Source organism: Sphaeramia orbicularis, chromosome 17 (genome assembly GCF_902148855.1).
Source record: "Sphaeramia orbicularis chromosome 17, fSphaOr1.1, whole genome shotgun sequence".
Taxonomy (NCBI): domain Eukaryota; kingdom Metazoa; phylum Chordata; class Actinopteri; order Kurtiformes; family Apogonidae; genus Sphaeramia; species Sphaeramia orbicularis.
The window spans coordinates 32,214,289-32,237,290 of NC_043973.1; the positions used below are offsets into that span (position 1 = coordinate 32,214,289).

The 23,002-nt window shown below is 37.7% G+C and overlaps 1 protein-coding gene across 1 annotated transcript in view; it reads left to right on the plus strand.

The window, feature by feature from the left end:
- The window catches only part of tep1 (telomerase-associated protein 1), a 35,356-nt gene that overhangs the window by 5,748 nt on the left and 6,606 nt on the right, over positions 1-23,002 (plus strand). Inside the window, exons 12-48 of the mRNA XM_030160233.1 lie at positions 132-447; positions 571-723; positions 1,090-1,161; positions 1,680-1,801; positions 1,970-2,035; positions 2,263-2,406; positions 3,175-3,466; positions 4,259-4,380; positions 5,788-5,901; positions 6,005-6,122; positions 6,858-7,046; positions 7,161-7,348; positions 8,742-8,883; positions 8,996-9,175; positions 9,317-9,409; positions 10,432-10,567; positions 10,653-10,812; positions 10,921-11,054; positions 11,131-11,219; positions 11,464-11,578; positions 11,676-11,702; positions 11,809-12,019; positions 12,153-12,273; positions 12,372-12,496; positions 13,149-13,248; positions 13,378-13,533; positions 14,734-14,946; positions 15,081-15,137; positions 15,696-15,831; positions 16,174-16,425; positions 16,568-16,716; positions 16,878-16,985; positions 19,373-19,477; positions 20,904-21,033; positions 21,626-21,708; positions 21,944-22,070; positions 22,818-22,948. Of these exons, the coding sequence (XP_030016093.1) occupies positions 132-447; positions 571-723; positions 1,090-1,161; positions 1,680-1,801; positions 1,970-2,035; positions 2,263-2,406; positions 3,175-3,466; positions 4,259-4,380; positions 5,788-5,901; positions 6,005-6,122; positions 6,858-7,046; positions 7,161-7,348; positions 8,742-8,883; positions 8,996-9,175; positions 9,317-9,409; positions 10,432-10,567; positions 10,653-10,812; positions 10,921-11,054; positions 11,131-11,219; positions 11,464-11,578; positions 11,676-11,702; positions 11,809-12,019; positions 12,153-12,273; positions 12,372-12,496; positions 13,149-13,248; positions 13,378-13,533; positions 14,734-14,946; positions 15,081-15,137; positions 15,696-15,831; positions 16,174-16,425; positions 16,568-16,716; positions 16,878-16,985; positions 19,373-19,477; positions 20,904-21,033; positions 21,626-21,708; positions 21,944-22,070; positions 22,818-22,948 (5,176 nt within the window). The remainder of the gene's footprint in view (positions 1-131; positions 448-570; positions 724-1,089; positions 1,162-1,679; positions 1,802-1,969; positions 2,036-2,262; positions 2,407-3,174; positions 3,467-4,258; positions 4,381-5,787; positions 5,902-6,004; positions 6,123-6,857; positions 7,047-7,160; positions 7,349-8,741; positions 8,884-8,995; positions 9,176-9,316; positions 9,410-10,431; positions 10,568-10,652; positions 10,813-10,920; positions 11,055-11,130; positions 11,220-11,463; positions 11,579-11,675; positions 11,703-11,808; positions 12,020-12,152; positions 12,274-12,371; positions 12,497-13,148; positions 13,249-13,377; positions 13,534-14,733; positions 14,947-15,080; positions 15,138-15,695; positions 15,832-16,173; positions 16,426-16,567; positions 16,717-16,877; positions 16,986-19,372; positions 19,478-20,903; positions 21,034-21,625; positions 21,709-21,943; positions 22,071-22,817; positions 22,949-23,002) is intronic.

Consider the following 23,002-nt stretch of genomic DNA (forward strand, 5'->3'; position numbering starts at 1 on the left):
AGTAATAATAGAAAATCATAAAAATATTCACAATAAAGAGGTCTGCACAAAATGCCAAAAAATGTGCAGTCATATGCTCAGAGGGTTAAGATCTGAAGTGATGAAATGTGTGTTTGTGTGTGTGTATCCAGTCAGAAGCTGTACTCCGTTGACCTGTTGAAACGTTACCGACAAGCTTTGGAGACAGCCGTCCACATCTCGTGCCGCTACAACGTGCCCCCCCTTCCTGGACGAACCGCCATCCTCTTCTGTGACTTCAGAAACTCCAAGATGCAGAATCAAGATTTCTGCCTCCCACCAGACCCTGAGGAGGAAAAGAAGAGGCAGGAAGAGAGAGAAAAGGAGGAAGAAGAAGAAGAAGAAGAAAAAGAAGAAGAAGAAGAAGAAGAAGAAAAACCAAAGAAACCAAGGAGGAGAAGAGAAAATGATGACCCACTCAGCCCTTCGGTATGAGCTGTTTTTATTTTCCTCTAACCATCAAAATAAGGACTGGTGACTGTATCTGCGTTACCACATTGTGTTGTTTTTGGATTATATGTGTATTATTTTATTGTGTTTCTTTTCCCTCAGATGTTGGAGGTGGCAGTTTTGCTGTCCCTGATGATTGGCAGCAGTGCAGAGGACAGCTGGCTGTACTTGGTCAACTGGTGTCAATGTCAAGAAGTTAAGCTGAAGTCAGACGTTTTGTTGGAAAATGTCAGAACAACAGTGAAACAAGTAAAGGTCAGCGCGATTATTATCTCTGTGCATTCCCTACTAGCTTTTAGAAATGCATACACTAGTTACATCTATATTTTTTTCTTATTTCAGTTCACATTTATCAGTTTGCGGATTACAAAATGTTGTCAGCAGCTGAATTATGACAAACTGGATCCTCATGACCAGTACAAAAAACGTTAGCCTCATCTGTACCAGGAAATTCGCCAACTTACAGGCAAAATATGTTTAAGTTTTTGGATAATTGATCAAATGAAATTAATTCTTGTACTATATCACCTCTGGATGTTGGAAAATACAAAAGTGTTTTTTACTCATTGGTTGACAAATGTGCTGCTCATTTCTTTATTTTGACTTTGTTTTTTCACATAGGATTTTGAGAATTTGCCATATGAGGAAAGAGGCCAGTATAAGCTCTCAAATGCATTCACCAAACAAAACAAGGTAAATTTGTTTATGCATCGGCTGTTTTTATGCACTTTAATTTTTTCAGTTTTGTGAAATTAAAACATTTGCAGTTACATTGCAGTTAATCCATTATTGTGTATGCTTTTGTAATAAATATTTTCTTTGTGTCAAAACAATAACCGGATACAGATATTTAAACTGACGCTCTGATTATAGAAAATGAATGAATGAATGATTGAATAAAGTAAATGGAAATAATTTCATATACAGTATATCACAGTGAGTTTGCTTTGCTTTGCTTGTGGCTTGCCCCTTTACATGTATTAGTTTGCACTTTAGCCAGTTCAGTACCATACCTACATGCCATGTTGGTTTCCACAGTTACCAACCTGTAACACCCACAGGTTAAGAGATGACGACCCACAGTGTTTGCACGTGTGGTGTCCACAGATTGACATCAGTGACACTGTGGAAGTTTGTTGAAAGTAAAAAACAAAGTGGAGAAACACTGTTTTGTATGAAAGTGCTGTATTTTATTTATTTATTTATTTCAGGTGGACACCATCATCGTGATAGCTGAGACCTGGGTTAATGGTGACATCGAGTGGGTCATCAACAATTATAGGAAGGACGTAAACAATAAAGTCCTTATTGTGAAAATCTTTCTATCTCAACGGTAATAGACAATGTTATTAAAATATCTGTCTTTCTTTTCAATATTGTTGGTCTTCTAGCAAAACTAAGAAAAGTGATATGAAATATAGTTTTAGCCTCAAACAAAACTTTCCCTCAACAGTATTTCCTGACTCTTGCTGTCTACATTTGTTCTAATGACTTCTTGCAGACACGTTGAATACACGCCAGACAGCAACACTGTGGAACTGGTTGGCTTCAGTGAACAGTTGCTGAGGTAATATGTTTTTTTAATTCTAATCAAAAACTTTGAGTAGATGAGACATTAGAGCCACTAATCCTCTTCCTCCATGCTGGCACAGTGAGCTTCCTCTGTCTTTAACTCTCCGGGCATTGGCATAAATGGATAATTATTCAGATTTATAAAAACAATTCATCGGCCTCATAGTATATTATTAAGAATATAAATGTGTTTACATTGTTTTTGGTTAACTTTGTGACCAGGTTTGTGGCAGAGCGAGGATCATCCAGACTGCTAGATCATGTGGAGCACTTGGATAAACTGCATAACATCCCACCACCAGAGGGAGCTAAAGACTCTCAAACCACCAACCGCGTTGTCTCAATCCCACCCAGTCCCAACCTAAGGTATATGGGTTTTTGTTTTTTTAGATGATTGAGGAGTAGTCAGTCAGAATCGGATTAATTTATTCATGGCCACACAACAGTTTGGTGGAATTTGCTTTCAATATAACATGTTGCAGCTCATGTCATCTGTAACTAGATCACTCACGAAAAAAAAAATGTGTTTACCTCCTGTGGGGAGGTTGTATTTTTAAGTGTTTGTCTGGTTTTTTTTTTTTTTGTCCTTTAGTTAAGAGTATAGTGTACACAGTTTTGGACAAATCGTCCTGTTTTTCTCTTTGTGAGTTCCTGATGATTGTGACAATGGATGGTAAAATTTTGTTTTATGTTAAATATTAAGGTTATGTTGAGGTTATTCACTGATTATCATTAAAAAATCTTGGTAGAAGTTAGCTGATTTTAATCTAATTTACAACATGCATGTTTAGTGTTACAAAAAGTTTAACCTTGAAGGGTCAAAGGTCGAGGTCACAGACAATTTACTGGAACTGTGTACATTGTACATGTATGTGCCCAGATTTCTTTCACATTTTTAACTGAGGTGTCTTTGGACTACTTGCTTCTGCAATGCATAGTAAAATATTGAGCACTTTTTATACATTTGTATATTTTGGATCAGTAGTCTTATTATGGTGAGGAATATAGTGGCCTGGGTGCAGATTTACTCTCCATAGTTTATTAATCATAAGATGTTATTGTATTAATGTTAAGATGATGCTTAGGCTTTTACTTTTTGAGTCTTTGAACACATCTTTTCTCCTCTGTCCACAGGTGGCGTGGTGTGCGTGTGTTTGTCTCCTCCACCTTCAGAGACATGCACGCTGAACGTGACATTTTGGTGCGGAGTGTCTTCCCAGAGCTGCGGCGCCGAGCTGCTCCACACTGCCTCTACCTGCAGGAGGTGGAACTGCGTTGGGGGGTGACAGAGGAGGAGTCGGGCCGGGCTGCAGAACTCTGCCTTTCAGAGGTTTGTCGCAGCCAGATGCTGGTGGGAATCCTGGGGGAGAGGTACGGCCTGATACCCCCCAAACCTGTCCTGCCCGACCTCCCGCAATACGCCTGGGTAAGAAAAAAAGTGTTCTCACACTTACTTCATTGCCGATTGATCTTTTGGTTTATGGATTAACTTCTTCATAATATAGCAAAAGCTTACATTGACAGTAATGGTGTGTGTGTTTTCATCAAACAGCAATCACAAAACTGTCAAGTACAAAAAAACTTTTCAAATTGTCACATTTGATAAGCCATTATCAGCCAAGTTTTACATTTATGATATACTGATTAGCAAAATATAATAGCTCTGGCCTAAGTGCATTTTTAATTGTGAAACTAATCCTTCTTTGCCTCACAGATCCTTTTAAAATGAAGGGAAGTTGAACAAAAGGGTTTGAAAGACTTAAAAACAATAATTTACAGACTGAAATGTCAGAAAGTGGTGAAACAATCCTTTGACTCAATGAAGAAAATAATGAATAGAGAAGAATAGAAGAATCTGTATTATTTTTCAGTATATGCTGTACATGCACACACACTGAAACTGATCCTCTGCCTTTAACCCACCACTAATGAACATGAACACACTGCAGACTAGGACCAGTGGGCTGCCATGTCAGGAGCCCACTACAACAGCCACTTGCACTTCTATGCACGTCAGAGGAAAATGAACCATTGACCCTTCAGTCACAAGCAGCTTCTCCAACCCTCTAGGCCAAATTGCCACTAATCCATAGCCTTGTGTAGATATATTATGGTAATTTTGTGAATTGTGCATTTTTTCCAACATACTTTCTGAATAAGAGTCAGAACTGAATTTTTATTTTGAAGCAAAGAAACATTTGCTGTTCTTGGTGTGCAGCTGGAGTCGGCTCCTGCAGGCCTGTCCATTACAGAGATGGAGATCCGACAGTTCGAGGCCCTCTACCCCGATACTGCACACCAGCGAATGTTCTGCTACTTCAGAGATCCAAACATTACCAAGTATAATTCATAATCATTGTTTTAATTTCCTTCCTTTCTACTTTGTTAAAGGTAAAAAGACATAATGTAAATGTTGTGTAAGGTTTTGTTTATTGTGGTTATTACTCTGTGTGTTAGTGTAATAAATTAAACTAAATACTTCTTGTCTTTTATAGAGGTGGGAAATAATGAAGTATAAGTAGGTCGTTATTGTATTTAAGTAGATTTTTTGGGTATCTGTACTTTAATTGAGTATTTATTTTTCTGGACACTTTTTACTTTTACTCCCTACATTTTTGCATAAATATCTGTTCTTTATACTCCTTACACTCTCAGAATAGGCTTGTTACTTTTTCAAACTAGAAGCACTCGGAGAGTGCAGACCTCCGCCAAGGCTGATCAGTGGCCCCCCCCGTGGGCCCCCCCACCCCCGATCACCACCAAAATTTAATCATTTCTTCCTTATCCCATTTCCAACAAACCCTGAAAATTTCATCAAAATCTGTCCATAACTTTTTGAGTTATGTTGCACACTAACAGACAGACAAACAGACAGACCCTGGCAAAAACATAACCTCCTTGGCGGAGGTAACTAAACAGATGTGACAGTACATAAAATATGCCGCTTCAGAGGGAAAATCGGTATAGGAGAGAAGGAGCACAGGCTGTGCACAGGGTCAGTACCAGAGTCCTGCACGGGTCCACTTTTTACAAACTTCTCCACCTGTACCCGCAAAGCTGAGTACCACAACCCAACCTTTGATTAAACGCATTGTCTACACAGAAACTCACTTTTAAGGGCTTTATTTTTGGCTAAAATGCACGCCATCAATTAATCTCTAATATGTGCTGCTCAGGGATGTCTTTGGCCGGATATAAATAGAGGTGAAGCTCACTTCAAAATAAAACAAACCAGCTGTGGATCAACCACAGTGAAATTAGATGATCATCATTAAATGTCCTGTAAATTATTTTTATCTGTGAATCTTCTTTTATTTTTTCACTTCCTTGCCCACTACCTGCCCGCATTTCATTTAATTTTACCTGTGAAAATTATTATAATTTTTTTTTTTTTTTTTTACCTGTCCCCGCATGTTTTTGTGGGTTACCTGTCGGGTACCAGACTTGGTGCAGGACTCAGGTCAGTACCACTCACTGTGGTATTAGGAAACAGAAACTTTTATGATTTTGCCTGGTTAAATAAGTATTGTTTCATTCATAGCAAAAAAATGCAGTTTTACTTTTTACTTTTGTACTTTATTACAATTGAGAAGTTGTACTTTTACTTAAGTAAAGGAGTTAAATCAGTGCTTCTACTTTTACTAGAGTATTTTTTCACACAAGTAGTTGTACTTCTACTTAAATCCCGAATGTGAGTACTTTTGCCACCTCTGGTCTTTTAATTGCTTTTATTTTGTAATTTCTCAGGTCAGTTCCTGTGGCTTGGAGATCTGACTTTGCCTCCGAGTCAAAGGAGGCTGAGTCCAAGATGACCTCTCTGAAGACAAGGCTCCGGGAAAGCGATGTGAAGGTCACTGAAAAGTGAGTCATAACTAAAGATCACTTTACTTCATGAGTACGTCTTAGATCTGTTTCATGTCTATTTTCCAGTACTACATTTTAAAGGGGTGTCTTTTTGTCTTAGTTATTCATGTGAGTGGGGAGGTGTTGTGGAAGGAAAACCATACCTGAAAAACTTGGAAGACTTCAGGAAAGCTGTACTGGACGACATTTGGACAGCTGTAATGAAGCAGTTTGTGGAGGTTAGAGTTCATAGATAAACCCTTAATTAGCAAAATATTTTGATGCTATAGTACGTAACATTTCTGCAACAAAATGTCTAAAACGGCTTGTCAGTAAATGTTATTTTATTGACTTATATACTTATATTCAATGTCTTCAGTGGTCAAACTCAAAGTACATTATTTTATTCAATTTAATGGCTGTGTAAGGATCTTTTTACATGTGGAATATAACCATCATAATTCTGTTTTTATCAGTGTCTAATCAATTGAAAACATCACTTACTGAGTTTTTAGTACCCTAGAATGAGCTGTTTATTTCTATAGAGGGAGTGAATCACCTGAATAATTACCAGAGTTAATACGTCCTTAACTGAACAACGTAGAACTGACAAACTATGTGGTGAAATCTGAAACTTCATCATTAGATGTCATTAAATATTACACGCCGGACCTTTTGAAGGCTTGTGCTTTTTGGTCACATATCAGTGGTATTATAACCCTGTTACTAACGTCACCACATAGCATTTCTTACTGTTTTTCTATGAAAGTAGATTTTATCAACAGTGGCAGCAGAAATAACTCCCATGATCCTTTCTGGCATCATTTACTCCTTCATTTTTTGTTGTTTTGATTGAAAGACCCCTATTGGCAGAAATTATGCACTGCAGCAAGCTTTAGCTACAAGGGGCTTCCCCTCGAATCAGAATTCTTTTAAATTATGCTAAATATCCAATTTTTTTACCCGACTGGCAGGAGGATGACAAGACCAAAAATGACTCAGATGTGACTGAGCAGGAGGCACACCAGGGAGCGCTGCAGAGGCAGTTTTTTGGCAGAGCGAAGCTGCTGTCTGGAGCTGTGGCCATAGTGGAGCAGGCCCAGGTTAAAGGTGGAATGATGGTGATGGAAGGAGGACCTGGAGAGGGCAAAACTGTCTTCATGGTAAATCACTTAATTAAAAGTCACTACTAATACCCTAAATTTATTGATGATATTTAATGCATCACTGTAGGTGGTCAGAAACATGATACAAATATGGCTATTGTTTGCTCACAGGCTGCTTTAGCAAACGCCCTAAGAAGTGGAAGCAAGTCCAGCAAAAAGCTCATCTGTGATGTCCTTTCCTACTCCACTGCTGCCAGCCAGTCAGCCCGCTCTGTGGAGAACCTTCTTCGATGTCTTAACCAGTGGTTGAGGAAGATGAAAGATAATGAGGACGACTCACCGCTGCCCCAGTCTTACCAGTAAGGTGTTTCTTAGTTGTTCCAACGAAAAGTTAAAGCTACACAATTACACATTAAAATATCTTAAAACAAGCTTATGTATGTAGCATTCATATAATTGGTGAAAAGAAGACTGGTCTCATGTTATGTACAGGGTGGGGAAGCAAATTTACAATGAACATTTAGTTGTTTTTTCTCAGCAGGCACTACGTCAGTTGTTTTGAAACCAAACATATATTGATGTCATAATCATACCTAACACTATTATCCATACCTTTTCAGAAACTTTTGCCCATATGAGTAATCAGGAAAGCAAACGTCAAAGAGTGTGTGATTTGCTGAATGCACTCGTCACACCAAAGGAGATTTCAAAAATAGTTGGAGTGTCCATAAAGACTGTTTATAATGTAAAGAAGAGAATGACTATGAGCAAAACTATTACGAGAAAGTCTGGAAGTGGAGGAAGCAACAAAAAAACGTACCAAAGCTTTTATTAAATCTCTCAAATCCAAAATCCTAAAGGATCCAACCAAATCCATGAGAAAAATGGCAATTGAACTTGAGGTAGACAACAAGACCGTTAGAAATGCAGTAAAATATGATTTGAAGTTAAAATCTTACACAAGAACACCAAAACACTTGTTGACAACAGCAACAAATCCAACTTCAGCAATTTTTGGGAATCATGTTTATGGCCGCCTTCTAGCCCAGATCTAAACCCTCTGGATTATGCCATTTGGGGCGTTTTAGAACATGCTACCAATAGAACATCACACAGCAATGTCGACTTTCTTAAAGATACTATTAAAGAAGAATGGGAGAAGTTGTCACCCGAATATTTGAGGAACACTTGCGCAAGTTTCAGGAAGCGTGTGAAGGCAGTTATTGAGAAAGAAGGACACATAGAATAAAAACATTTTCTATTATGTACATTTTCTTGTGGCAAATAAATTCTCATGACTTTCGATAAACTAACTGGTCATACACTGTCTTTCAATCCCTGCCTCAAAATATTGTAAATTTTGCTTCCCCACCCTGTATTTTGCTGAGTCATACTTACATGCCAATCTCATTTGGCCTCATGTCAATGAAGATACATCTTCTTTATTAAAATTTAATAAAGCAAACTATTATTCTAGTTTGTTAGAATAATAAAACAAAAAAAATGACATAACATAAATATAACTACTAAACATAAAATGAGTAAAGCTTTAATCAACTTGTCTGTGTCCATTCTGCCTCTGTCACTTTATAGAACCAATGGTGAAAACAACTCCCAATTACTACTCATATACTACCATGTGATTTAATATTGTGTTGATTGAAAGACCCCTGGCAGCAGAAGTGCCTGTTCATATTGTGCATTTAAAACATACTAATATGTATGTTTGACAGCGTACTTATTTTTTGTCAGAGAGTTGCTGTCAGAATTTCACTCCAGTTTGAGCGACTTAAAGAAAAGTAAACCTCTGGTGCTGCTTGTTGATGGGGTGGATCTTCTCCAGGATAGCAGGGGTCAGCTCAGCTCTGACTGGATACCACAGAAACTTCCACCGGTTAGTCATCAAGAAAATAGGAAATCAAGAAAATACTGTTATAACTTTGATATAGCTTGTATAACTCAGTCTGTGTATTTTATCCTCCTTATGTCCCCTCTCATTCTATCAGAGTGTGTGCTTGGTGGTGAGCATCGTGTCCCATTCAGCACTTTTACAAACCCTGGCCAAAAGAAGAGGTGCTTTGCTGTTTACACTGGGACAACTTACCATGCCAGACCGGAGGGAGATCGTTCAGAAGGGACTGGATGCCTTTGGGAAAAAACTGAGTGACTCTGCGTTCAACAACCAGGTTTGCTTAGTTTTGACTTCACTCTGTATATGTTGAATATTTCTGACTGTTCTTTATCTTTCTAGACACATCTTAGAAGGTAGTTTGTAATCTTAATAGTTTTAATTATATGATAAAAATAGATAATGTGTGTATTTGCAGCTCCAGACACTGATAATGAAGAAAGGAGCTGTAAGTCCTATGTACCTGCACTTGGCCTGTGAAGACCTGAGGAACTTTGCATCCTTTGATAAGGTATTATTTTTTTGTGGATATTTTGACAGCATTTTAAAATGTGTTTCTTTTATTAGAAATTTGAGATCGTTTTGGCAATACATTTCAGGATTAATTACATTAAATTAAATTTAAGATTATAGTCACAATTTTACAAAAACTAGGGTTAATCTAGTGAATGAATCAAGATTAAAATTAAACGGTCAATAAATTCATGACATACATAACATTCATGAACTCTTCCATAGAACTTTTTTCTTCCAGTTTAATTGGTAAATAAATTCACAAACCATAATGTTAATATGTATTTTACTCTGAAACTGGTGACCCTGCAAAAACATCTCCATGACCTATTTTGGTCCTTAGATTGGGAAAGGTTGTTGGGGTTGCTAAATATCTGGTGTCTTGTTTGTTCAGACTTTCTTTTACACTAAACATACTGCTGACTCTTCAATAAATAGTACAGTTAGTATAGACAAAACTAATCTCAGTCCATCTTGTGGAAACATCTGATAATATAAAATCTCAGGGCCACAAGAGTTGACATTTAGTTAGTTTGTCCTGTTTCCTCCTTGTGGAGCATCGGGCCTCAACAGTGGTCTTTCACTTCTTTCTGTCTTTTGTTGCCTTCTTTATTTTCTTTCATGTAAAACGAGCCGACTTTAACTCGTCCAGAAAACTGCGTCTCCAGGTCTGTGTTTGGAGAGACATTTAGTGGTACAGCTATCTTTTTCTGATTGAGGTTTGCCAGACACTCCATTTGCTCCGTTGAACTACAGAGAAGTTTCCTTGTAGAGAAATTCAGCGGGATTGTAAAGTTTGAATGGAAAAAACTAAACTGAGTTGTAAAGAGAAGTTTACATTTAAACGTATTTGAATCAGTTCCAGTAAATAAGCCAATGCCGGTGGAATCAAGCCTGAAAGCATTTACTATATGCCAAGGACCTGGCAGCATTAGAACAGAAAGAGCCCATGGTACAAGATTCAAAGCTGACTGAATGATAGTAATAATGTTGGTATCTATCTATATCCTTGTGTTTCAGTTAAAGGAGAGCCTTCAGGAGTTGCCTCCGTCTCTGAGTCAGCTGGTGCAGTACAGCCTGGATAGACTCTGCTTGCAGCACAGAGGAATGCTGGGACTTCGCTGGGCACTGGCAGCTCTGACTGTCAGCGCCACAGGTAAGAAGTTTGTGCAGTACATTAAATCCCAGGATACTCAGATTTCACAAATTGACTGTGGTTGTCTTTGCATTTTTATCCACAGGCCTGAAGGAGAGAGACTTGTATGCTATTCTAAATACATGTAACAACCTAAACTCCCAGGACAGGTCGGTCACATGGGATAAGGTGCTTGATTTATCCAGGAAGCCCAGAGGACGTATTCCCATGGCAAACTTCACCCGTGTAGTGCAGAGTTTACAAAGGTATACACCCCATTATGACATGTGGATGACACAGAAGCATGGGAAAAAAGTAGTCAGTAGTCAGATTGGTTTATAAAATTTCTGCTGATTTTTGATTCTCATCTGCAGCCTAATTGATCCATCAAAGTGCCATGACACTAATGACCTGCTGGTTATAACCAATCCGGAGGTGAAGCGAGCTTTCGAGGACTTTCTCCTCCCAGCAGAGAGCGACCGAAACAGAGCTCACCTCATACTGGCAGGTAAGTACATCATAGTTTGTGCTTAAGTCACTGTACGCTCAGTCTGCTCTGTTGACTTTACCATCTCTTTCCACAGCTCATCAGTGGGCGTTGGCCGACCCACAGGGCACAGAAACATTCCTTCACTGTGAAGCCAACTCTGTTATGCACCTTCCCTCTAACCTGGTTAGAACATTCTCTGTTACTGTCACCAATTACATGAATGCTAACTTTTTGAAGTTAAAAAAGGGCACTAATGGAGTGTAGACCTCAGCACAACGTGAGCCATTTATTCTAATTTTTTCCTTTTGTTCTTGCTGTTTTAATGAAGTCAAATGAAAAGTGTTCAGAAAGCAGATTTTCAATGAATTTAAAGAATGTTATCAGTGTGGATTTGATCTCTTGGCTGCTTCTGTTTGGGTTTGGGTAGATGAAAAGTAAGCAGCTGGAGGCAGTTCACTCCCTTCTCTCCAGTTACTACTTCCTGTATGCCAATGTGCGCCATGGCCTCTTGCATCACATCCTAGAGATCTACAGCCTTTATGGTACGTCATACTTTCAAGTTTTGATTATTAACATTTATTTGAGTGCAACTGTTAAAATTACAATCTAAATGTTGCAATTGTATCACCTTTCCTGCAGATAAGAAGCATACATCTGCCCCTACATGTGAGTACTTTGTAATGTGCATTTAAATGAATTAATATAACATGCTTCAAATGGCTCACAAATTATTTTATTCCTCTTTCATACAAGTGTCTCTTTGTCCTTTCAGGTGACCTCCGGGACAGTCTGGAGGACTGCAGGAGTTTCTTGCAGCGTCATGCCACACTGCTCTCCTCCTGGCCTGCTTTATTCATTCAGCAGGCCTTCAATGAACTTCCAGAGAGCTCTGCTCACACCTGGGCACAAGGCCTGATGGGAAAAGGAGGGGTCCGTGTAGTTAAATGGCTAAACAACAAAAATCATAACCATCTAGAGATGAGGTAGGATGAAGTAGCATTTCTATACATGGCTTTTTGTGTCAAAGAAAAAGATATTTCTTCCATTTTTTTTTTTTTTCACAAGTTGTAAATAATACATAATGTAGTGCTGATGGTTTGGTTTGCCTCACTGCAGCGAGCTGCTGTCGACCTTCTCCTCTGAACCAACTTGTTTGGTTGTGAGCCCTGATGGACAGCTGATGGTGGTTGGTACTGGACAAGGAACACTGCATTTCATTCACACTCAGACTGGACAGGTATGAACACACTCTGCATTCCTTTGAAAGGTGCAGTAAGCAGTATTTTTAGGTAATTACCGCATGTATTATATTATCTCTCTCCTGGCTGTGAACAGGAGGTGAAGACCCTCATGAGTAACTGCGATGGAATCTCAAGCTGCATCTTTCTGAAAGATGGGCGTCTGGTTTCCACCTCCTTTGATGGTCAAATAGAAACATGGGATGTTGGGAATGGCTGCAGGTGAGATGAGCATCAGCACTGAAACATTTTCCAAATACTATACTGAACTGTCATGATTGTACTAGATTCAAGTTTTCTATAAATACACCACAGTCATTTGAATCATGGAACGTCAAAGACAAAAAACTGCTGACGATACTATTGGCAGCCAGTAAGAAATCCATCACGAAGAAATGGTTAAAAGTAGAACCACCCACCATTAATGAATGGATTGGAATTGTCTATGAGATTTATGTTATGGAGAAGGTATCTTTTCCCTCAAAGTTGAAATAGAACATTTTTATAAGATCTGGACCACATGGACAGAGTATGTAAAACCAATCAGATCTGATTTCATTTGACTGTACTTGTACTTTGTGTGAACCTACCCTGTTTTTTTTTTTACGTGATGTTTTGACTGTATGAGGTGGTGTGCTCCCCTTTTCTGTTTTGTTGTGTTATGGCTTTAACTGGAATAATCGTAAAAGGAAATCCTGGAAGGGCAGTATGGACATAATCACTCAAACTTTGTGCATCCATCCTTTTTTATGTTCTTGAATGAATAAGGCTGTAATTAATGTATGTGATGGAATTTGCCTTCCCAAATAAAAAGATAATAAAAAAATACATCACAGACAAATAATGTTAAATATAATGTATCTTCTGCTTGCAGGACTGCTTGCATTAACGGCCACACTAATGCAATAACAGCAAGTGACATCACTGCAGACAAGAAGCACCTTGTGACTGTGTCTCTGGACTTCATGTTGAAGGTTAGTCTGTCTTAAATTTAACCGTCTTATTTGCTAATCAAAAGACTGACAGCTATGATTTAATATAATAAGAAATATTTACTCATTTGAAACAATCCATATCTAACTGTATTACATTGACTTCTGCAGGTCTGGTCCTCGGCTAAAGGCAAAGAGGTAGCAGCTCTGCCTAGCACCAGCCCTCTAAATTGTGTGACCTTTGACCCCGAGGGTCACCTACTCGCTGCTGGCTGCTGGAATGGGAAAGTGATTGTGTGGAACTGGTTCCAGAATAAAACTCTCACAGTGAGTAACAGTGGAGGATGGCTCGGGAACACTGCCATATGTAACTTATGACTAAAAAGTGAATAGGATTTTATTTATTTATTTATTTATTTTTGTGTTCCGACCATGATACAAGTTTATACTGTGCTGGTGAACTTCTCAGTCAGTAGTTGCTTACATTGTAAATGTAAGAAAAACATTTTAAGACAGGATGAAAAAGCAAATGAAACCCAAACCCTGCTGGTGATGTCAGGATCACACAATTGCCTTCATGACACGAGGGTTTAAACTGAATACATTTAAATATGAAAATGAATTATAGCCCATTCAACACCATCATCAAAACACCAAATAAGGGAATACCTTTTGGCAGAATAGTGTTCATCCCTTCAGTAGAGCTCACAGACTTGGCCTGAAGTGGTTCTGAAGGCTGAAGTTTTCTGTTGGTTTTGTTATCCTCTGTGTGTTTCTATCTCTGTCTAAAAACAAGCACATATTCTACTGATTGTATAGATTTATATTCATTTATATCAAAAAAACTATATCATTCAGTGCTCATTCAGTTGTGGATGTCAGTGTGGTGGAAAATCTGTCAATTAAGAACTCAAGAGTCAAAACTGGTCTTTCATGTGAGTTAATTGGATCCTGCTGGAAGGACACCCCCCCTCCTCCCGAATGAGTCGTAGGAGAGAGTAAGTGAGAATGGAGCAGTTAGCATTATATACAGGGGAAGATAGGACAATGAAAAAAGCAAGATTACAGTCTGAGTCAGCTGACAAGTGGTCAAACGTCATGAGGTACTCAAGGGTTCTGTGGGAGGGGTCAGGATGGGTTCAGAGGCCCTTCGTACAGAGGAAAACTTTGATGGGGTGATTTGGTGCTACTCATGTACGTCAGTGTGAGATGCTTTATGCTCTCTGATACACATGGCAGCTACTGTCCTTGATAACAGAGAATGTGCTGTGCAGTTAGATACAGACAGTGTAGAATGTTCTGTATGTTGTGACTGTGTGAGTACAGTAAAAACAGAGATTTGAAGTTAGTTAAGAATTATACAAGTGTTTTAAGTTAGCCCAGTTTGATAGGAATTACACAGACGGGTCAGATAGGAATTGTGTGAGTGATATGGTTTCGACAGTTACCCAAGTGATATCATTTTGCCATTACATCTGTAACCAAAGTGAAAGCGTCGTTAGCATCACCTCTGTGTTCTGTCTTCAGTCTCTGTCAGGTCACCAGCGTTCAGTGCGTAGTCTCTCCTTCTCCCCCTCTTCTTCCATGCTGTGCTCTGGCTCTGTGTCTGGAGAAGTGAGGGTGTGGTCAGTGCCCACCTCCACCTGTGTGGGACTCTTCCAGGCTCACAGTGGAGCCACCGAGGCCCTCACCTTCCTCGATGCAGGGCGGATGCTGCTGAGTGCTGGCTCTGACCACACGGTGAGGCATAACAAAACAAATCTGACTTAAGTGTTAGAATATTATGACTGGACTATCTTCATAACCAAAAATTCACATGCATAATTTACTGTGTTTTATTTTCATCTGAATATCTTCTGTGTTTTTGTGAACAGCTCCAGCTCTGGTCAGGTGGACTTGGACGTTCAGTCACTGCATTGAAAAATGAAGAGGTTATACACTTATTTACCATTTGTCAGCTGCCTCACCTTACTCTGATTTAGAGCTGCAATTATTAATTAGTGAATTGTCAACTATTAAATTCATCTCACGCTATTTTCATCATCTGTTAATCTTTGCATTCATCTGTGCAGCTTCTTAAATGTATTTTCTTCTATAATAGTTGAATAGGTCATCTTTTGAAAAACATTCAGTGATGTGTTTCACTTTTTTCTTACATTGTATCGACCAAAAGAAGAGAAGATTCCAAATGAAAATAATCAAGACATTTTTTAGCAATAAAAATATTTGTCAGTGCAGCCTTAATCCAGTATTTTTCCTACAGCCATAGTCTTTATATATGAACAATTGGATTATATTTTAAAGCAAGAGAACTGGAATTATGATGAAAAAGGATTTCTAAATATCTAAAGGGTTGTTGAACTGGGAAGTCAGTATTTCTAAAATGCTAACATGTTAGAAATACATGACCTGTATAATATAACTTGTATACATGACTTGTATAATATGCCCTGTCTTGCATCAGACTGATCGTTGCTCTTCTAATTTAGCAGGAGCAGGAGCCTCCTCAAAAGAAACTGAAGTCTGTGAGTTCAGAGCTTCCTGCTCTGTGTGTGGCTGTAAATGAAGACTTTGTTGCCGTGGGATACCACAGAGATGGCGTTAAACTCTACTCCATTGAGTCAGGTGTGTGTCAGTATGTTGAAAGAAAATCAAATTGATGAAGGAGAACAAGAATCTGATGAAATGAGTGCAGGAAAAAAGTGTTTGAAAAGCATTGATAGCTGTAGTTTTCTTACATTGTCCCTGAGGTGCAGTTAATTTAGTCTGAGGAATTAATAAGGCACTTTTGGCATTTGTTGGTGTTTCTGTGATCTAGTTGACAGACAAAAAACAAATTAAAAGACGTTGGCATTACCACTACCTTCTTGGTGGAGGTAATTAATTCAGCCAAAGAAATAATTAGTATTATAATGTTTGCTCGAAAGTCTATTAAACATGATATAATTAGAAATATTTTTCTTGTAGGTGAGAAGATCTGGGCCTCTAGTGTCTATAATTTGTCCGTACTGTGCCTGATGTGGGTCATCGTGGACGCAGAGCAGAAAGTTCCTGAGCTGCTGGTGACTGGAGGAAATGACCGACGTCTGAGGATCTGGAAGAAAAAAGAAGGAGAAGAGGGGATGCTGGGAGGTTTGACAGAGGACGGGATGTTTGGCACTCAATCAGGCCCGATCCTGGCTTTAGCACAGAGCTCCACATACCTGGCATCTGCCTCAGGTAAACATCACCTGTGGCTTTTTATTTGGTCAAACTCCAGCCAAATGCATGTTGAATTGTTTCAAAGGCAGCGTTAACCATATTTCAGTGTTTTTTTTTTTTTTTAATGCCATACATAATTTCCTGTTTCGTTTGCATTCAGATGACGGTACCGTTGTTCTGTGGCTGTTGAGTGATTTAATCAGCGGCCCCGATCTGCCCCATGCCCTTCTGAAGGGCCACAGTGGAGGGGTCACCTGTGTGGCTTTTAGTCCTGATGGAGGACAGCTCCTGTCTGGTTCTAAAGATCAGGTATTAGAGCTTTCTGTTTGGATTTTAATGCTGAGAAATCCTAGTGTTTGCAGGTGTCGCCCCTGTGTTGAAACAAACTGTAGGGATGCAGAGAGGCATTAATGCCTGTACTCTGCTTTAGTCTGGACTCTGTTTTAATAATTATAGTTTGTGTGTTTCAGACCCTGAAGGTGTGGGACGTGAGTTCATCTCCTCCTGTTCTGTCTAAGTCAATCCCTCATGCCCATAGAGACTGGATCACTGGCTGTGTTTGGACTCCAGACTCTGTGGTAAATCATATGTCGACTATAGCAATTACAGTTTGGAAATATTAAATCAATATTGTTTCTGATTTCACATTAGTTTTACTTAGTTTTTTTTTTTTTTTTTTTTTTTTAATTCTCTTTTTATTGAAAGAATTCAGATTTTTTTTCAAACATTGAAAAAACAAATACACAAACTATGCACATCCAGAGAGTGGGTGTAAAAAAAAAAAAAAAAAAAAAAACCATTTACAGCAGCTCATCATGGTCCTGGCATACAGGATCTCAAAGTAAAAAATCACTGCATAAATGAAGATACATAAAAACACAAAAAAAATTTCCTTCAGAGGATTTTTGGGTTCATATCCATGCATTCATCTCAGCAAAATCAGATCTCAAAGGCTTCCCATATCTCACCCATCCCTCCCAGTGTTGCACAAAAACATCCATCTTCAAATTTACAGTGAAGGTTATTCTTTTCATCCTATAAATTCCCATGGTTATGTCTATCCAATTATTTATTGTCGGTTCTTCTTGCGTCATCCATCGTTTAGTTATTGCTTTTTTTCCTGCAGCTAGTAATATGCTGAATAGGTATGTTTGTTTTTGACCTCTGGAGAAATGCATCCCAAATACATTGTTTTGAAATCAAAAGGTAAGCAGGTATTAAGAATGATTTCTATGGCTTTATGCATTTCTTTCCAATAATGATTAATTTTTGGGCATTCCCAGAATATGTGGAAATGATGTGCAGTGTGGCAGCTACAACTCCTCCAGCATTGTGAATTCCCATTTGTATAGTGTGTCTTATGGCTAGAGGTACTTAGTTTGTTTTATGAGTGCAAAAATACTTGTGACTAAGTGTTTTTACTTAATTATGTGGAATTGATTACTTTTGACTACTATTTTTAGTTTAGTTTTTGTTAATTTTAGTCAGTGTCAATTAAAGGAGATTTCACCTGCAGTAATATTTTGCTTGAACCTTTTTTTTGTATTTTGAAAAGGTTGTGTGTTTGTTTCAGTTAGTAAGTTTTAGTCTCACTTTTCATTTATTCTTATAACCCCAACTCTCACATTATATCAATATACAGTGTAGTGTCCTCTTAACTCTGGCCACTGTTCCATCGGTGTTGCCATCATAATGCAATGCAATGCTTGTGGAGATATACACATGCTATATATTCACGTACCCAAAAGAACATCAGCTGATCTTTAGTCGAGTTGACTACTGTAACAGTATCTTCTGTGGTTTCCCTAAAAAGTGTATTCGACGACTGCAACTGATCCAGAATGCTGCTGCTCGAGTCCTCACTAAGACCAAGAGAGTGGACCACATCAGTCCAGTTCTGAGGTCTCTACACTGGCTCCCTGTCTCTCAGAGAATAGACTTCAAAATTCTCTTACTAGCATATAAAGCACTGAATGGTTTTAGGCCCAAAATACATTAGAGACCTTCTAGTCCAGTATGAACCATCCAGACCACTCAGGTCATCTGGTGCAGGTCTGCTCTGTGTTCCCAAGTCAGAACTAAACATGGAGAATCAGCGTTCAGTTTCTATGCTCCATATATCTGGAACAAACTACCAGAAAATATCAGGTCTGCTGAGTCTGAGTTCTTTTAAGTCAAGGTTAAAGACTCACCTGTTCACTGCTGCCTTTGACTAAAAGGCTTTTGACTTTTTAAACTTTATATTCTCTTTGAAACTCTGCACTGCAACTTTTACTTTAATATGTGTGTGTTTTCATTTTTATTTTATTCTATTTTATTTTATTTTTTTTTATTTTATGTGTTTTCTTACTTGCTGTTTTTAATCACCTTTTATATGTTTCTTTTATAATGTTTTAAATGTGTTTCTTTTTGTTTCTTTCATTTCAATGTCCTGTATGAAGCACCTTGAATTGCCTTGTTGCTGAAATGTGCTATACAAATAAACTTGCCTTGCCTTGCCTTGAAAGCTCAATAAAACCAATTTTCAGAAGACAGGACACAATCCAATCAACAAGCACTTGAAAGGGTAAATATCTAAAACTAGCAAATAGTCTGAGACCAGCGAATGTAATGAACAATTTTAGAGAACAACAAACCATTGGAACGAACTTTACAACACTTACATAACACTTTGCAAATCCAACAGTTCAAATATTATTTCTCTACCGCTAAAACTCAGTGAACAAACCAAAAACAAAAATAAAGATCATATTATGAAGCGATGAATATGAATTTTGTCTTACCTTTGCTGTTTTCTAGTCATAACTTGCTTTTGTATGAATGAAGCTTCAATCAGCAGCTCCATTATTTTATGTTGCATTGAAATGATTCAGACTAGAAACAAATGGCCTATGATTTGATACCTTAAGCTGACTTACACACCCAGTTGTTATTATTCTGACTACGTAATATTTTGTCTTTGCAGATGAGCTCCTCAAACGATGGAAGGCTTTGTTTGTGGGACCTAGAGGCGGGCCAAAGCTTCCGAGAAATCTCCTGGAAGAGTCCTCTGACGTCCATCTGCTGTGTGGTGAGCACACTGGAATCATCTGTTAGGAATGAGTAGTGTATGAATGAATGAATGAAATCTTTATTTCGAACATGTAGACAGTGAAATCAAAACAAAAATCAACCAACAAAATATAAGTACTGGTACATAAATGACTGATAAGCAAACAAGCAACAAAATAATTAAATAATAATAAAAGTAATAATAATAATAATAATAATAATAAAACAAACAAACAAATGAAATGAAATTATACATGCTCGAAAAGGAGTAGGAAGAAGTAAAAACTTATGTACACCTACCCCCAATTTCTATTCTTTCTGATCATTATATAGCGATTATTATTTACAACCACAACAACCGCAACAACAACCACAACCCTTTACCAATATACACTAATATGATAATACTCATTTACAACTTTTCCTACCAGATATTAATAAAAACTAAAAAGAACAAAAACAAAACAAACAAAAATACATATACATACAGGGTGGGGAAGCAAAATTTACAATGAACATTTAGTTGTTTTTTCTCAGCAGGCACTACGTCAGTTGTTTTGAAACCAAACATATATTGATGTCATAATCATACCTAACACTATTATCCATACCTTTTCAGAAACTTTTGCCCATTTGAGTAATCAGGAAAGCAAACGTCAAAGAGTGTGTGATTTGCTGAATGCACTCGTCACACCAAAGGAGATTTCAAAAATAGTTGGAGTGTCCATAAAGACTGTTTATAATGGAAAGAAGAGAATGACTATGAGCAAAACTATTACGAGAAAGTCTGGAAGATACTATTAAAGAAGAATGGGAGAAGTTGTCACCCCAATATTTGAGGAACACTTGTGCAAGTTTCAGGAAGTGTGTGAAGGCAGTTATTGAGAAAGAAGGAGGACACATAGAATAAAAACATTTTCTATTATGGAAATTTTCTTGTGGCAAATAAATTCTCATGACTTTCAATAAATTAATTGGTCATACACTGTCTTTCAATCCCTGCCTCAAAATATTGTAAATTTTGCTTCCCCACCCTGTACATAATATAAATACATATAATATTCTATATTGTCCTATATAGTAATAATATATTCATATATCCATATTTAAACTAGCTATTATCAGCACATATGTGTCAAAGCCCCACAATGAAAAACAACCAGATTCTCCCCCTCAGGCCCTTTCCTCTCTGTATTTAGTAAAAATCATTTGTTTATATTTGTTTTTAAACTGTTTGATGTTTGGACATTGTTTCAGCTCCACACTCAGTCTGTTCCATAGTCTTGCACCATTATTGGATAAACAGAATCTTATATGTGTATGTAGTTTCAGTTGCATTTTCAGCTCTGCTCTGTGTGGAGAAGGAATTACATCATCTTCCTTTCTCTCATTTGAGTCCACATTAACAGCCTGTGCTCTGACTCGTTCTGTGTTACCGTTTGCAGGGTCACTATGTCATTTCAGGTTGCGCAGAGGGGGCGCTGCATGTTTGGAACTGGGAAACAAGTGTAGAGATCTGTCACATTACTGCACACCAGCAACGCATACACCACTGCTGTCTGCTCCAAAATAAGGGTAAATATCTGGGTAATCTGTACCTTTTTTCTGTTTATCTCTCCACTCTTTTACTTATATTGGATATGGTGAAAGCTAACATGGGCTGCAATTTATAAATAGTTTGATTATTTATTAAGTATCATATAGAAAGTTGAAGGTAAGTCTTTAAAATGTCAGAAAACAATAATCTATCATTTCTGGGGGGGGTGAAAATGCAAGGCATAATTTCCCAAAGATGACATTATTTATTTAGTAAGCTTTTCATTCAGTTTTTTTAAACATTAAATGCTGACATTTAAGATGCAACAGTTTTGTTTTTGTCTGAAAAATGATTAAAAGTATTTTTTTTAATTATCAAAATTATTTGACCACTATGTGTACGTTTATACCTAATTCTTTATGTAGCACTTCTTTAATGCATATTGTCATCTTCCTTAAATAACTGCCTAAGCCAAAATGACTTTTTTTTGCCTCAATCATCAAATACTCCATTTCTGTTTACATTTTTTGTGTTTCCTGAAAAATCTGAAAAAAAAAGAATAAAAAATTACTAAGGCAGTTATTTTAGGAAGGTGTTGATACGAGATGTTTCTTTGTTTTTACGATACAGAGGATAAAGAAATTATCCCAGAAGACATGACTGTTCTAACTGCATCTGATGATGGCATGGTGCAGGTTTGGAAACCCTTACAGGTGAGTTATTTTCCTCGTATTTTATGTCTAAAAGGGGATTCAGTTATGTTACAAGCTCTCAATGTTAAAAATCTCAAATCTCCCATCATCAAGTTACGGTAATATTACTCATAGTGTGATTGTTCATTGCTGTTCAATGTGGCTTTTTAGCCTCAGCTGCAGTAATGATTAGTGCAGATGAAAGAAAATGACTGCTTTTTGTCTTTTTAATCACACTTTTTGTGTTTTTGTACAGGTGGAGCATTTCGCCACCTTCCAAGGCCACAGCGGTGGGATACATGGAGTCGTTTTAAAGGAAGGAGTCCCAGAATTTGTCAGTGTTTCTGAAGACTGCTCATTGCGATGCTGGACCTGGACAACAGGTATACTGTCTCCTGAAGTCAAACTATGAAGTTTTCTGAAAATATTTTTGCTGTGTATTATTTAGACCTGAATGCCTTTGACAGTTTACAGAACACAAGTGTAAAGGAGCTGAATTCATATATATTAAAATGATTGCAGGAGAATAAATACAGACTGGACTGTAAACATTTCAGTTTGAGACCATTCCATTCACTTTTATTATGGACCTTCTGATGACTGTTCAGTGTCTCAGACATACTGTCATCATTTAAAAATCCTGTCTTTTCTATAAATATAAAAACCTGCAACAGAGTGAAGTGGGTTGACATGATCCTTATCATTAAATATAATAAAATAAATAAGTGTAATTTTATTTTATTTACCTTTATTTAACCAGGAAAACCTCACTGAGATTAAAAATCTCTTTTTCAAGAGTGTCCTGGCCAAGACGGGCAGCAGTACATTAAATAGTTACAGACACAGACTTTCATACATAAAACGAATACATAAAAAGCACATAGACAGTCAAACCTTCCAAAGTCAACTTTGCAAGAAGTGCTCATGAAATGTAGACAAAGTGCGTCAGATAAAACATCTGCAGCCAGATGTCTCCCTCTCTAAGTCATACAACATCCTCTTAAAAGTGTCCAATGAAACCAGATCCTTAAGTTTCAGGTCTTTTTGTAGTTCATTCCAGGTGAATGGGGCCGCAAACCTGAAGATAATCAGCTGTAAATAGTGCATTGTTTTTTCTTCTTTTCCTCCAGAGTCTCCTCCAAGCCTCAGAGGTCCAGTCACAGCTTTGTGTTTCTCACAGAAAGATGATTTGCTTCTTGTCGGTTATGAATTTGGTTTGCTGGAATTATGGCAACACAACACTGTGGTTGGACACAAGCAGGTGAAGAAACGCATGAGAAAAAGGACAAACTAACATATATATGTTGTTTTTGTT